At 37.9% G+C, this 12,562-nt stretch overlaps 3 protein-coding genes, 1 long non-coding RNA gene and 1 pseudogene across 6 annotated transcripts in view; 3 read left to right on the plus strand and 2 right to left on the minus strand.

The window, feature by feature from the left end:
* Positions 1-12,562, plus strand: part of LOC146468714 (uncharacterized) — a 183,096-nt gene that overhangs the window by 135,341 nt on the left and 35,193 nt on the right. The gene's annotated exons all lie outside the window — the stretch shown is intronic.
* Positions 1-12,562, minus strand: part of LOC146468720 (E3 ubiquitin-protein ligase TRIM71-like) — a 112,660-nt gene that overhangs the window by 8,279 nt on the left and 91,819 nt on the right. The gene's annotated exons all lie outside the window — the stretch shown is intronic.
* LOC146468721 (uncharacterized) lies at positions 45-1,540 on the plus strand. Its single transcript, XM_085124543.1, has 2 exons — positions 45-866; positions 1,383-1,540. Exons 1-2 carry the CDS (start codon positions 117-119, stop codon positions 1,497-1,499), a joined length of 867 nt encoding a protein of 288 aa, XP_084980669.1. The 5' UTR covers positions 45-116; the 3' UTR covers positions 1,500-1,540.
* Positions 1,523-4,525, plus strand: LOC146468722 (uncharacterized). Its single transcript, XR_014867495.1, has 3 exons — positions 1,523-1,646; positions 2,054-2,238; positions 2,688-4,525. It is a non-coding gene; the product is annotated as an uncharacterized LOC146468722 (long non-coding RNA).
* On the minus strand, positions 4,519-12,353 carry LOC146468723 (cyclin-dependent kinase 7-like; annotated as a pseudogene). The gene is made up of 10 exons (XR_014867423.1): positions 12,298-12,353; positions 12,072-12,105; positions 10,609-10,676; positions 9,904-9,961; positions 9,683-9,807; positions 8,999-9,117; positions 8,400-8,499; positions 7,223-7,284; positions 6,665-6,762; positions 4,519-4,634 (listed from the first exon to the last, which is right to left on the minus strand). The product of XR_014867423.1 is annotated as a cyclin-dependent kinase 7-like (transcript).

The following is a 12,562-nucleotide window of genomic DNA, read 5'->3' on the forward strand; positions in this document are numbered from 1 at the left end:
TGACAAAAGCCGTGGACAAACTAAACACGGAAAGAGAAAATTTTTATTCTTCTTTAAAAGAGAAAAACAAACAGCTAAAAGAAACTCTCGAGTCGGCATTCATCCTCGGGAGAGGCATGTATGAAGAATATTGTGCTTTGTACAATAACTACACGTTTCTTCTCAATTATGCGTACTGGATTCAGGGCGGTTGCAATGAAGCACTTGCAATTTGTCAAGGTCAAGAGGAGGGAAATACTACGCCAGCCACCCCTACCGAAAAAGAATTTCCTCTTTCCGCGACCCTTCCTCCCGAAGGCTGGTCAGCCATCTCCCCCAACATGCCAACCATCCAATCCCGTCAGAGCCCGCTTTTCATCCGGATCAATTGTCCTTGGGATGCGTTTGTTGGAGCTAACGCCAATCACAAGGTTCCATACATGTCAGCAATTCAAGTTGCACGTGTGTTAGCTATTAAAGCTCCATGCTCATTGGCGGATAACACTCCATGCGCATCTTATACTCAGACCCCATGCTTGCCAGAAATTAAAGCACTATGCCTGCCAGAGATTGAAGCTACATGCCTTTCAAAGGATAAAAGTCTCTGCTGGGCTGATGCTCAGCCAATCCCATGCTTGACAGAAGTTAAAGCACTTTGCCTTCCAGAGATTGAAGCTACATGCCTTTCAAAGGATAAACGTCTTTATATGGCTGATAATCAAATGCTTTGCGTTTCCGAGGTGAAAGCTCCTTGTGAATCAGGGAACCAAGCTTTACTCGTGCAAGATAATGAAGCTCTATGCGTGATTGCAAACATTGATACTGAGTCTGCAGGTAGTGCCCATCTGTCTATTAATGAATCGCTGACAGGAAAATCAACAAGCAAGGTAAGTTGAAGAAATGATACGAGTATAATAATATTTCTTTCCGACCATCGCCGTGCTTTTTTTATGTGTTAACATGTATAGTTGTCAAGTGGCACATATGGGGAACCCCGGTCCCCATCTTATTATCAAAGAAAATCACTCACAGATGGCTCGAAGCTCTTTTGGATCTCGTTAAAAAATTTTCCCTTTGTTCCCGGGGCCTCCACTTCACAAAAACCTTGGGTTACGCTACTCATCACATTTATGGCCATCAAATTAAATGTTAATTTTTTCCCAAAATAGTCTTTAGTAGCAATGGTACAATGTTTTGAAGATGAGCGACCTATTAACGACACAACTTCGACTTCGACGAACCACGGCCTCGTCGAAATTGTGCTCAAAGGCTCCTATCTGTTTCTCCCACGAGGATGGATTCGATACAATTTTCTGCTTCTGTAATATTATGATGCTCTCTCTGTTATTGTTGTATATTGTTAAGATCCTATGTCAGTTTGCTTTTTCTTTTATCTTTTTCAGCCAAGAAGTCGTTTTCAAAGATTTAAAAGATGGGTCAAGAAACATTTATTTTGTTGCTGCAGCAGCGCGGATAAAGACAACAGTTCCGCTGCTGTTCCCCCCTCCCCCCAACACTAAAAAAAAAAATAAATAAATAAAATAAATAAATAAAAAAAAAACATACCCTACATATACAGACAAACAGAATTCTTATTGCAACGGGTCTGACGATGAACCGAAGGAAGCCAAATTCAGAATGGTGACAAATTGCTGTCTTACAAGAGGGTAAAGTACAATTTTTTTTTATTTTCATTTCCAATGCCTGTCTTAGCAGGTTTTTCGTACAATTTTGGGAGATTCAACGATCTCATATATAATTAATATTCATAACGTGTTGAGTTGGCTACGGTCAACCTGTATCCAATAAGTGCAACTGTAATAATTGCTTTACTTAGTTTTGTCTCGTTTAGCATTTTTATCTATTAGTATTATGCGTGTTTGAACACTTTCATGAGATTTGCGTAATACAAATTGCATTATTATTATTTGTTATTATTGATATATCTTCCAAGATAAAAACTGATTTATGCTTGGAGGGGGTTGAGCGAGAGGGGTTCTGGCTTAATTGTCCTGGAGCCATGCCTCAGAAATGACGTACTCTCATCCCAGCTCAACGATTTTCTTATAAACAGTGCTCTACTGCTTAAGTTTCAAAAGGCCCCTTCACAAGTAAAGATGGAGACTGGGGGAACTCACAGAGTAGGTGCTGCCTGGGCTTGTGTGGGAGCTGGGAGAGCTACAAGCCACAAGTATCCTGAAAGGAGACTATGATATGAAGATAAAAGGACAGGATTACTTCACATCCAAAGAGAATCAGGTTAGTTTTACACACAATTTTAGAAGACTGTAGAGTGCATGTGGATTTGAAACAAGGGATTACCATGAAACAAATCGAGTTCATGGTCAGAAAGCTAGAGGGACCTTAAACTCGGGATTTCTCCATATTGTTTTTCTATTTTCTCTGTTGGTGACGTACTTAAAACAAATCTTTAGCTTTCGGACTGTCTCAAATGAGAGCTAACAGAAGTTGCACTTCCGTTGGTGCTATAAATGCATTGTTTTCTAAAATTGAAAAATTGACTAAATTGTCTTACAATTTTTTCACTCAGTCCACATTGGGACAACTTAACAAATATTATGCACGTGTAACTGTCTTCTTTGCTAGCACTCATGTTTTTAAATACCTAAAAGAATAAAAAATGCCGAGCTGTGAACAAATGTACCTCTTGTGTACCTATTTTTACCATTCATTCTATTCGTCCCCAGGTCCTTCTCCGAGATAAAATAATGATGGTGAACAGGGAACTGTTTACGTATTTCTTGAGGGGAAACCGATGCCTCTTGCTACCGCGTGCGGGGGAACCGACGCGTCACCTTCTATGGCAGTGACGACAAATTAGCGAAGTCCATAGCTCGCTACTGCGTGCGGGGGAACCGACGAAGTTTCACTTTCCATATCAAAAAACAATGGCGGCGAATTGATTAGAAATATGCATCTCAGCAACTAGCTGGACTATACTTCATAACGGCATGTTCGGCTCAGAGTCGGATGAATTAAAGCTTTAGAGCACGGTATTGGATAAATCAATTTTACGCCGGGCCGTTTCCAACTCCTTGGATTTTTAGTAAAGGAATGAAGAGTGCTCATATAGAACTATTCTTTTGAACGTTTTTCAGTCGCCACTTTAAGGAAACCTTAAAAAAGACGAGCACCTCTTTTCTTTTCTTGAAAATTGTTACAGAAAATATATTCCAATGTATTGTATAGGGTTTATTTCTTGGGTGCAACATTGCTAATAAATGCAAATTGACGCATTCGCACAAAATTTGTGCTCTTAGCACAGCAATCAGTTACCAAAGGAAGCCTATGTTCTTATTGAGAAAAGATTTTACAGTTGAATACCTTTACAAAGAAGAAGTTCTGCGACTACTCACATAATTTACAATAAACAGTTCTTTGACCTTAAATTGGGGTGTTGCTTACTCTCAATCATATACAAAGCTGATGGAAGTTATAACTTTTCCAGAGAACGTTCCCTCTTACAGCGTCTTAAAATCCACCATGACAATTAACTGTATAACTTAATTGCTGTGGCGGCAGCGCAGATGATGTCCCTGATAGAAGACACGGACGAATAATTAGTTAACAATCGTAGCATTTTAGCCGCGGGGAATGTAATTCAATTCGTACAAAACCGGAAATAATCAGTCCATGAACGCCATAATCAGCTTAGTTTCCAGGTGGTTCAGGTGAGTCTTTATATTAGCAAACAATAAGCAAGGAACCGCACAACGAAAATGCTGCAGGTATCCGCAGGATCTGTAAAAGATCTAATCAGCTAAAAATATAAATGACTCAAATTTCTGCAAGGCTGATCGGACTGCGTAGAAAACTTTACACGACAGCGACATGACTTATATTACATGATTTATATTAGGCCTGGGTTCTATATTCGCGCGCGGTGACGTTATTTAACCAACCGAGAGTCTGCTACTTGATACGAAACTCGACTGCGAACTTTGGTTCCTCGGGTATCTTCCGTAAGGGAAACAAATAGTGTGATTCATGATAAACCTTTCAAAAAGCTTTCAATTTTAAGCGTTGACATGTAGACGTGACGGACTTGAAAGCGCATTTTGTAGACGTGTTCCTAGTGACCTGGTCTTTGAGTGAAAGCAAGGCTAGAGTTGACTTTCTTTCAGACCTAAACTAGTAAGCTAACTAGCAGCAACGTCAAGGCTCATTCACTGGCGACATCTAATGACGTGGTTCTGACATAAACTATCTGTACTTATTCCTACACCACTGTAACTGAGAGGGTCTGGGTACAATTAACTACTTTAATCAAGTGTCCCGTATGTAACGTGTGTAACCGCTGTACACTAGATTGCTTTTTTAAAATCATTCACCGATAAATCATTGTTTTGCGTGACATTATTAAACTATAAAGTAACTAAAAGAGATGTTCACGTTCTCAGTGAATGCTATGCGTTCTTTGCATGACAGAAAATGAACATCACGCATGCAACTCTTTCTATTGCATTGCAAATAATTATTGTTGTAACACTGAGTCCCATCGCAGTAAAACGTTAAAACCTTTTTCTCTTTGCAGCCGGCATCTGTTGTGCTGAGAGCTTTCTTTCAAGTTCAGCAACCTTGCCCTTCAGTGTGGCAATTTCCTTTTGTGCCTCAGCTTTGGCAAATTGGAGTTTCTGAACATAAGACAAACCGAAAACATGTTTTAAAATATTGCTGCGGACCTAGACTGGAAGAACAAGTTGACAATAGAGTACGATGTTTTGTTATCATGATTCGGTTCGTTTTAGGAAAACCGACCCTTTAACATTTGTTATAGCTAAAAGCAACGTGTGATAAAGAAAGAAAGCAACAGCCTTAATACATATCTCCCGAATGTTCCTATGCCTCATAAATTTTGCAAAATCAGGGGCCAATTTAACAAATCGTTTACACTTGTAACCTGACCAACAATCTGGGCCATACACGCGCATGCATGCTCTCCCTTGAGGAACCAAAAGTAAATAAGCGTGCCTGGTGGTAAATCGAATTACGGTGTCGTGCATACGTGCGGTGCTATCACCAGTATACCCAGACTGGTGATTACATTTTATGCCCACTTCAAATGGTGGTGTTCTCTTCATTTTTTTCTCAAGGAAAAAGGAGACAAATCTTCTAACATTTCACAAACTGAGTGATTCTAACTTATTATTGCTTATTCATTAAAATTACATCAGCGATTTGTCGGTTTTTGGAACCAACTATTTTTAACGTCCATAACATGTCCTTCACCACTTTTTAGACCTAGTTCACCACTCTTTGCCTCTACAAAAATTCTAACCTATTCAGGCTAAACACAAAAACTAACACAGTACTTGGAACTTAGGAAAAAAGAAATAAGCCGGCCGTTTCGGGGACCATGCCATCGTTATATTGTAACCTGGTAATCAACAAGAGGCGGATCTGTATGTTTCACCATGACAAATTTTGGACCCCCGCTCCATTCCTGCGGTCAATTTATGCATCAGTCAATTCCAGCGGTGCCCATCCCCCCCCCCCCCCGGGCAACCCCGGGGCATTTGCTCACGTTGTCAGTCCCGGCGGTGGGGCATTCGTAATTTTATCGCGACCCGGGGGCTGGGCATTTGCCTACCCCGGGGCGACCCCCGGGCATTTGATACACGTGTTTTCGAAAGTGCTATGGAGGAATTCATCGGCAAAGACGAAGCGTTTGTTGAGGATTGGCTAGTAGTTCGTCAGGGACTACACAAACTTGTGGATGTTTTTTAAAAGGTATGTTTTCTCAATTTTAGATATTTCTTCATTAGTTGTAAGCATATAGATATAAAAAGCAACAACTTGAACTATACTTTGTTTATCACATATCGAGAAGTCGGAAACAATCAACGTGAACACGACTACAGCTGTATTTCGCATTTCGCATTCAAAACTAACCTAGCATTTTTAAATTCACGAAAGTCAACCTGGAGTGCACTTTAAAATACTTTAGGCTTGCGAATTCATATGATGCGATCTTCAAGACAGATCAATGCATCGTAAATAGAAAACGAAGCCTGCAAATACAGGCGCCTATCATCGCTCGCAGCAGGAGGGACGTCCGCCGCAATCCCAGCGCAGTTTGTTAAATAATAAGCTCCCTACCTTTTTAGCAAAATATAAAAAAATAAATATAATCATAATCAACTAACATGTCCTGTTGTCCTTGAAGTCCTACCGTTGCATTAAAATACTGAAAAGTGGAACATTTTATTCACTGATAATGATTAATATAAAAATTGAATTGGTGTTGGAAGGCGACGATCCCGGGGGCGGGGCATTTGCCCTCTTCCTTCATCCCCACCCCGGGGCATTTACACAGCTTATGTGTCCCCTTTGCCCATTTTTTAAAAAAAAAATGCTAATGCCCGGGGGTTAGCCCGGGGGGGGGGGGGTGGGCACTGCTGGAATTGACTGACGCATTAATACAACATTTTTACCTTTGTAGTTTGCAAATTGGAGCTTTGGTCTGACATGCGCACACAAAAAGGAACCTCAATGAAAACTGCGCAGATTTGTCACCTAGTAATTCCTCAGCCGAGATAGGGGCTAATATATCAAGATCAAGATAAAAGTTAAGAGCCTCATTCGTAAAATATTCTTTGGCAACACAAAATGCACATAACTATATTTTTCGGCCTAGTGTTACAAATATCCTAATTTAGCTTACCTTTCTAAATATGTCATTATTTGCATTAGACGTTTGACCGGCACACTGTGTCTTGGCGCAGTTTCTTTGAAGCTTTTAATTAGTAATTTTGCGTCGTACTGAAAATTGAACAAACGAAAGCCGAAGAGCTCCACAATTATTGCAATTACTTTACCAAGGAGCTTCAAGCTCACAGGGTATTGTTTTGATTGTCAAAAAGGGAACATGTTGAATTGAGAGTATTGCTCGTTCTCTAAAAAATAGGGATTTTAAGAAGCTACTACGGCGACGGCAACGAAATCGTCACAAAAAAATTGAATTTAATGAGAAAAAAACGGCTATGCACGTGCGTTATAAATTTTCATACTTTTCTTCGCCGTCCTCGGCCAAACAACAACGTGAAATAACCAAATTTAAGGTTTTGTGGAGAACGTGAGCACATAACGGTAACTTTTTTATTCTCTGTCTCAACTTGAACGCCATTCGCTCCTCTTATGTTACTGGATAGTTCGGCCACATTGTACAAGTGGAACGAATTGGAATAATCGCAAAGTAGTTAAAGTATAAACGCGAACTTACAGTTTCAAGCGATGTTTCGTTGCAGTTGCCGTCGTCTGTACCACTCTAAAAATTTCTGTGGACTGCGACCACAACAACAAACAACTGAACAATTAAGCAAGAAAATTAAAGCCTAATTCTTCAATCACTAAAACAACAACAACAACTGAACAATTAAGCAAGAAGATTAAACCCTAATTCTTCAATCACTAAAAAAACAACAACAACAACTGAACAATTAAGCAAGAAAATTAAAGCCTAATTCTTCAATCACTAAAAAAAAAACAACAACTGAACAATAAAGCAAGAAGATTAAAGCCTAATTCTTCAATCACTAAAAAAACAACAACAACAACAACTGAACAATTAAGCAAGAAGATTAAAGCCTAATTCTTCAATTATCACTAAAAAAACAACAACAACTGAAAAATTAAGCAAGAAAATATTAAAGCCTAACTCTTCAATCACTAAAAAAAACAACAACAGCAACTGAACAATTAAGCAACAAGATTAAAGCCTAATTCTTCAATCACTAAAAAAACAACAACAACAACTGAACAATTAAGCAAGAAGCTAAGATTAAAGCCTAATTCTTCAGTCACTAAAAAAACAACAAAAACAACAACTGAAAAATTAAGCAAGAAGATTAAACCCTAATTCTTCAATCACTAAAAAACAAACAACCACAACTGAACAATAAAGCAAGAAGATTAGAGCCTAATTCTTCAATCACTAAAAAAAACAACAACAACTGAACAATTAAGCAAGAACATTAAAGCCTAATTCTCCAATCACTAAAAAAAACAACAACAACAACTAAACAATTAAGCAACAAGATTAAAGCCTAATTCTTCAATCACTAAAAAAACAACAACAACAACTGAACAATTAAGCAACAAGATTAAAGCCTAATTCTTCAATCACTAAAAAAACAACAACAGCAACAACTGAACAATTGAGCAAGAAAATTAAAGCCTTATTCTTCAATCACTAAAAAAACAACAACAACAACTGAAAAATTAAGCAAGAAGATTAAAGCCTAACTCTTCCTTAATAAAAATGAGACAAATGAGACAACAATGTAAATATCTTAAGTTAGCTAACGGCGGAAGGCAGTGAATAATCAAGGATACAGAAAAGTCACATACTGACCAAGATAGAAGTAAAGTTATGTATTAATGTGATGAATGTTAGGTACCCGAAGGAGAAGTTCAGCTAAGATACATCCAACAACCCACATATCAACACCTGTACCATATATCCTTGCTCTAAATAACAGTTCTGGAGGCCAATACCACCTATACATTAACAAACAGAAAGTTTATAAGAATTAGTCCTAACATCTGGATTGCAAGCAAATGGACTAACTTTGCAGCATTAAAACGTCTTCACTAAAAATTAATTTGGGGTTAAACTCAGCAAAAAGGGCAATTGACCTGAACTTCAACATGAAGAATTCATACTATCCTAGTTGATAAAAGGCAATGACAAACCTCTTTGTTATACATTGTACATTTTTGTTAGCATTTTTGGCCTTGAGCCTGCACAAACCACAATAGACAATAGATTGTGTGTTGGAGCAACTGACCAATAGAGCCCTCTCTGTTAAGATATTCAAATGTGGTGTGAACGTTAAAATAAAGGAGTGTGTACAGTCACGGCCCTTCCAACATTTGTAGTACCATTGTTGTCATGGCAAGGTTTCATAAACAGTCCCTCAAAATAACTATGATGCTATCAACTCTTCACTAATTCAAGTTTTGAACAATCACGCCACAAATAGAACGTTGTTCCCACCTTGTCACCACTTGCTGGAATATAACCTTAGTTGGACTTCCAAAAGATCTGGCAAGTCCAAAATCTCCAATCTTCAGCACACCTTTATCATCAATCAGCAAGTTGTTTGGTTTTAAATCCTGGCAACATGAATAACAACTGAAATATTTATCAGAATTTAATTAACAGGCAATGACATATTAAACAAATTAAAACAAAAAAAGTAGCGCAGAAACAGATTGTCACCTGTTGTGTTCACAGTCCCGGGCTCCGCCCTGAGATTCAACTCCTTACCCTTAAACATTCCAACTTTTACTGACAGAAATGATATCTGTTTCATATTTATATACATAAAACAAAACTGAACCCCTTTCTTATACCTGAAAGATAAGCCAAGGTCTCTTATGGTTCCAGAAGTAAGCTGGCTAATCTTTGCATTACAATCCCTGCTCTTTCTAATTTACTTGATTTAATTGCCGCTAGCCTTCAAATTCCAGTTGACATTCTATTTTTGGCACCCTTAAATAATAAAAAATTTAAATTTCAGTGGTATGCCAATAGGCTCCCTTTTCGGGCAGAGCCTTTCCATATACCCAACTATATGGAGTACTGCTCTTCCGTCCTCGGCATTGCAAGAATATTATTGATGTGCACGCACATGCAGTTATGGCTTTACTAGAAGTTTGGAACAAGGTAATTACTTACCCTGTGAAGAACCCAGTTCATATGTAGATATTCCAGACCTTGTAATGTCATGATGACATAGCTTTTTATGTTTGCAGGACTTAATACAAGACTTGTATCTTTAATCACAACCTCAGACAGAAACGCTCAGCATTCATCAATTGGACATCACACCAAATGAAATGTACATGTACCATGTATTAAAATACACTGCAAATTCAAGTCACTTAAATTAAATTTACCTCAAGATCTGTCAAACACAAGACTAATGTTGGATTTGTGACCAAACACATCAAGAAGCTAAGAAGAAAAGTAAAGAAACAGTACTACTTAAAATTGCTTCATTATTTTAGTACCCACAGGATTGTTAGTAACAGTTAATGCACAAACTATCACTGATAGTAGTTATGTACTTTCACCTATCTTGTGAAAATACATGTATTAACTTGTTTAGTTTTTTTTTCTGTCTCAGAATCATTACCGTAACCTGGACACACAGCAATTAAAATCAATAGTTCTGGTTTTAAACTTTCAAACCAAAACAGATTTAGACCATAAATATTATAAATATATGCAAGTTGCGGACACCTAAAAGGGAAGAGGATGAATTCATGAGCGCAGAGTGTAAGACGCAAGCAAAAAGTGCAAGGGAAGGAAAACAGGGGAGGGGTGGGTAGGACGCCCCTCCACCACTTTTGACACCTACTACGAACGCTACTACCAGTATTTAGTTACTGTTTCTTTAATTCACACAATAAAAACAAAGATATTTAATCACGACACTATGCCTACCTTTTAAAGACTCAGCTAAAATGGTTATGCAACCATCAATGTAAATTGTTTTCCATCATTTTTGTTTTGTTTATAGAATGTATTTTACACTTCTGACAATGTCCATGGTGGGTCCCACCTCTCAATAACCTTTCTATTACATGTGATGTACCTACCCCAATTATATTAGGATGTCTGAGTTCCTGTAGAAGCTTCATTTCACACAACACAGTTCTGTTAATTCCTACAAATAAGACCACCATATAAGCCTGGTTAACTGCATAAAAGTAACAGTGGGTTGAAACACAATATATGTCCTTTGAATATCAAATAGTCATTTCTGTCATGTCTCACAAAGGATCATTGATGACCGCAACAAAACCCCATCGTATTCTCTATAACAGATAATTTACAAATTTGTGTTCACAGACCAATGAACACCAGACAAACAGCAATCATGAAAAAAGTTTCAGTTCAAAAATACATAAGTGATTAATGTAGATGCCTTACAATCTAACATATGTTATAGTGATGACTGGTTTAAATACAGTCGACCCTCCCTTTGCAACCACCTCTCGTAAGCGGCCAACTCTCATTAGCGACCACTTTTCCAAAATACCAAAAGTTTTCAAGTCAAATCACTATAGATGGAACCTCTCGAAGGCAACCACCTCTCATAAGCGACCACTTTTAGAGATGATTGTTTCAAATTTTCAATTGTTTTTAACCTCTCGTAGGCGACCACTTGACACACAATCTGCTGTTTCTCTCACGGGTGTAAATTATAAAATGTGTCGCTGTAACATATTGGCCCACACAATTACAGCAGACGCTGTATTTAAATCTCACAGCCAGAGCTACCGGAAGTGTCTCCTGAAATAGCTCAGCATTGAAACAATTGATAACATACACATGTACTATAGTGTACACTGAAATAAACTTTAATTGGGTTGAATCCCTTGTAGGACTAAAACTCTCTTATCTTGTTAATACATGTAGCATGCATGTCCCGAAATAGCTCAGCATTGAAACAATTGATAACATACACATGTACTATAGTGTACACTGAAATAAACTGTAATCGGGTTGAATCCCTTGTATGACTGCAACTCTCTTATCTTGTAAATAGCATGCATGTAAATGCATGACCGGTGATGACTCTCAACCTTGTATTACTCAACAGAAAAATTGTGGAAATAAAGAATGTCAACTGGATTATGTAACAAACAAACAAAAGCGCAAGTTGTAAATCTTTTAAGCTTGAATTTTAACATTGCAAAAATGCTGTTAACTGTTAGCTCGTAAATCAGGCAGTCTAAAGAAAAGTTATTACTTTGGGTTTCGATAAGCACTGGCAAAAGGGTTAGGTCTCCGCAATTACCATATGTAAATTACGCGAGATTTAGACCCCCTGTGGTCTGACCTCTGGTAAGTGACCACCTCCCCTAAGCGACCACATATCCTTGACATTATGGGTGGTCGCTTACGGCAGGTTCAACTGTAATAATAAACTAACTGTTAACCAATAAGCACAATCCAGAGAAACATCTATTTATCTTGTTTTTGTTTTATTATTATTATCATCATCATCATCATCATCATCATCATCATCATCATCATCATCATTATTATTACTGACCATCTTTCGCTTCACTGCTTTGCCCAAGTTTGATCTGTAAAAGAAACATTACCATAAAATTTACATAAAGCAAATTTGTTTTATAGATAATCAAACTCATTGAAATTCTGCAGCTGATCAGCAAGATGAGATATCACATGACTAAACAAAAGCCCTTTCATCTAATTTAAACAACAAAAAAAACATGCCAGCTATAGATGGAAGTACTTCAATGTTGTATAAATACCTTCTTCACTGCTACAATCGAATGAGTTTCCTGATCTTAGCTTCGGCTTTATACATCGTCGCAAACTGCCCAAAAATTATCTATTTTAGAATATACAACTATTGTTTCGATCAATGAGCCTCACATATTATTGCATTTACCTGTCCTTCGCCCAAGAAGTCAATCTCCTTGCAACGTTTCGAACTTCCCTCCATTTTGTTTTCATGATATGGGCTGTGGTGGGCCTGAGTACTAGCAGATCACTTTAGAGCCCAGTGCCCAGAAC

This window comes from Pavona decussata, unplaced genomic scaffold (assembly GCF_977016875.1).
Source record: "Pavona decussata unplaced genomic scaffold, jaPavDecu1.1 SCAFFOLD_130, whole genome shotgun sequence".
In the NCBI taxonomy this organism is placed as follows: domain Eukaryota; kingdom Metazoa; phylum Cnidaria; class Anthozoa; order Scleractinia; family Agariciidae; genus Pavona; species Pavona decussata.

What these genes read in the sequence shown, in the direction of transcription:
- LOC146468721 (XM_085124543.1), top strand. Translation starts at nt 117, where the DNA reads ATGTATGAAGAATATTGTGCTTTGTACAATAACTACACGTTTCTTCTC. An exon ending in CAGGAAAATCAACAAGCAAG is followed by an intron (nt 867 to 1,382) that starts GTAAGTTGAAGA and finishes TATCTTTTTCAG; the next exon opens with CCAAGAAGTCGTTTTCAAAG.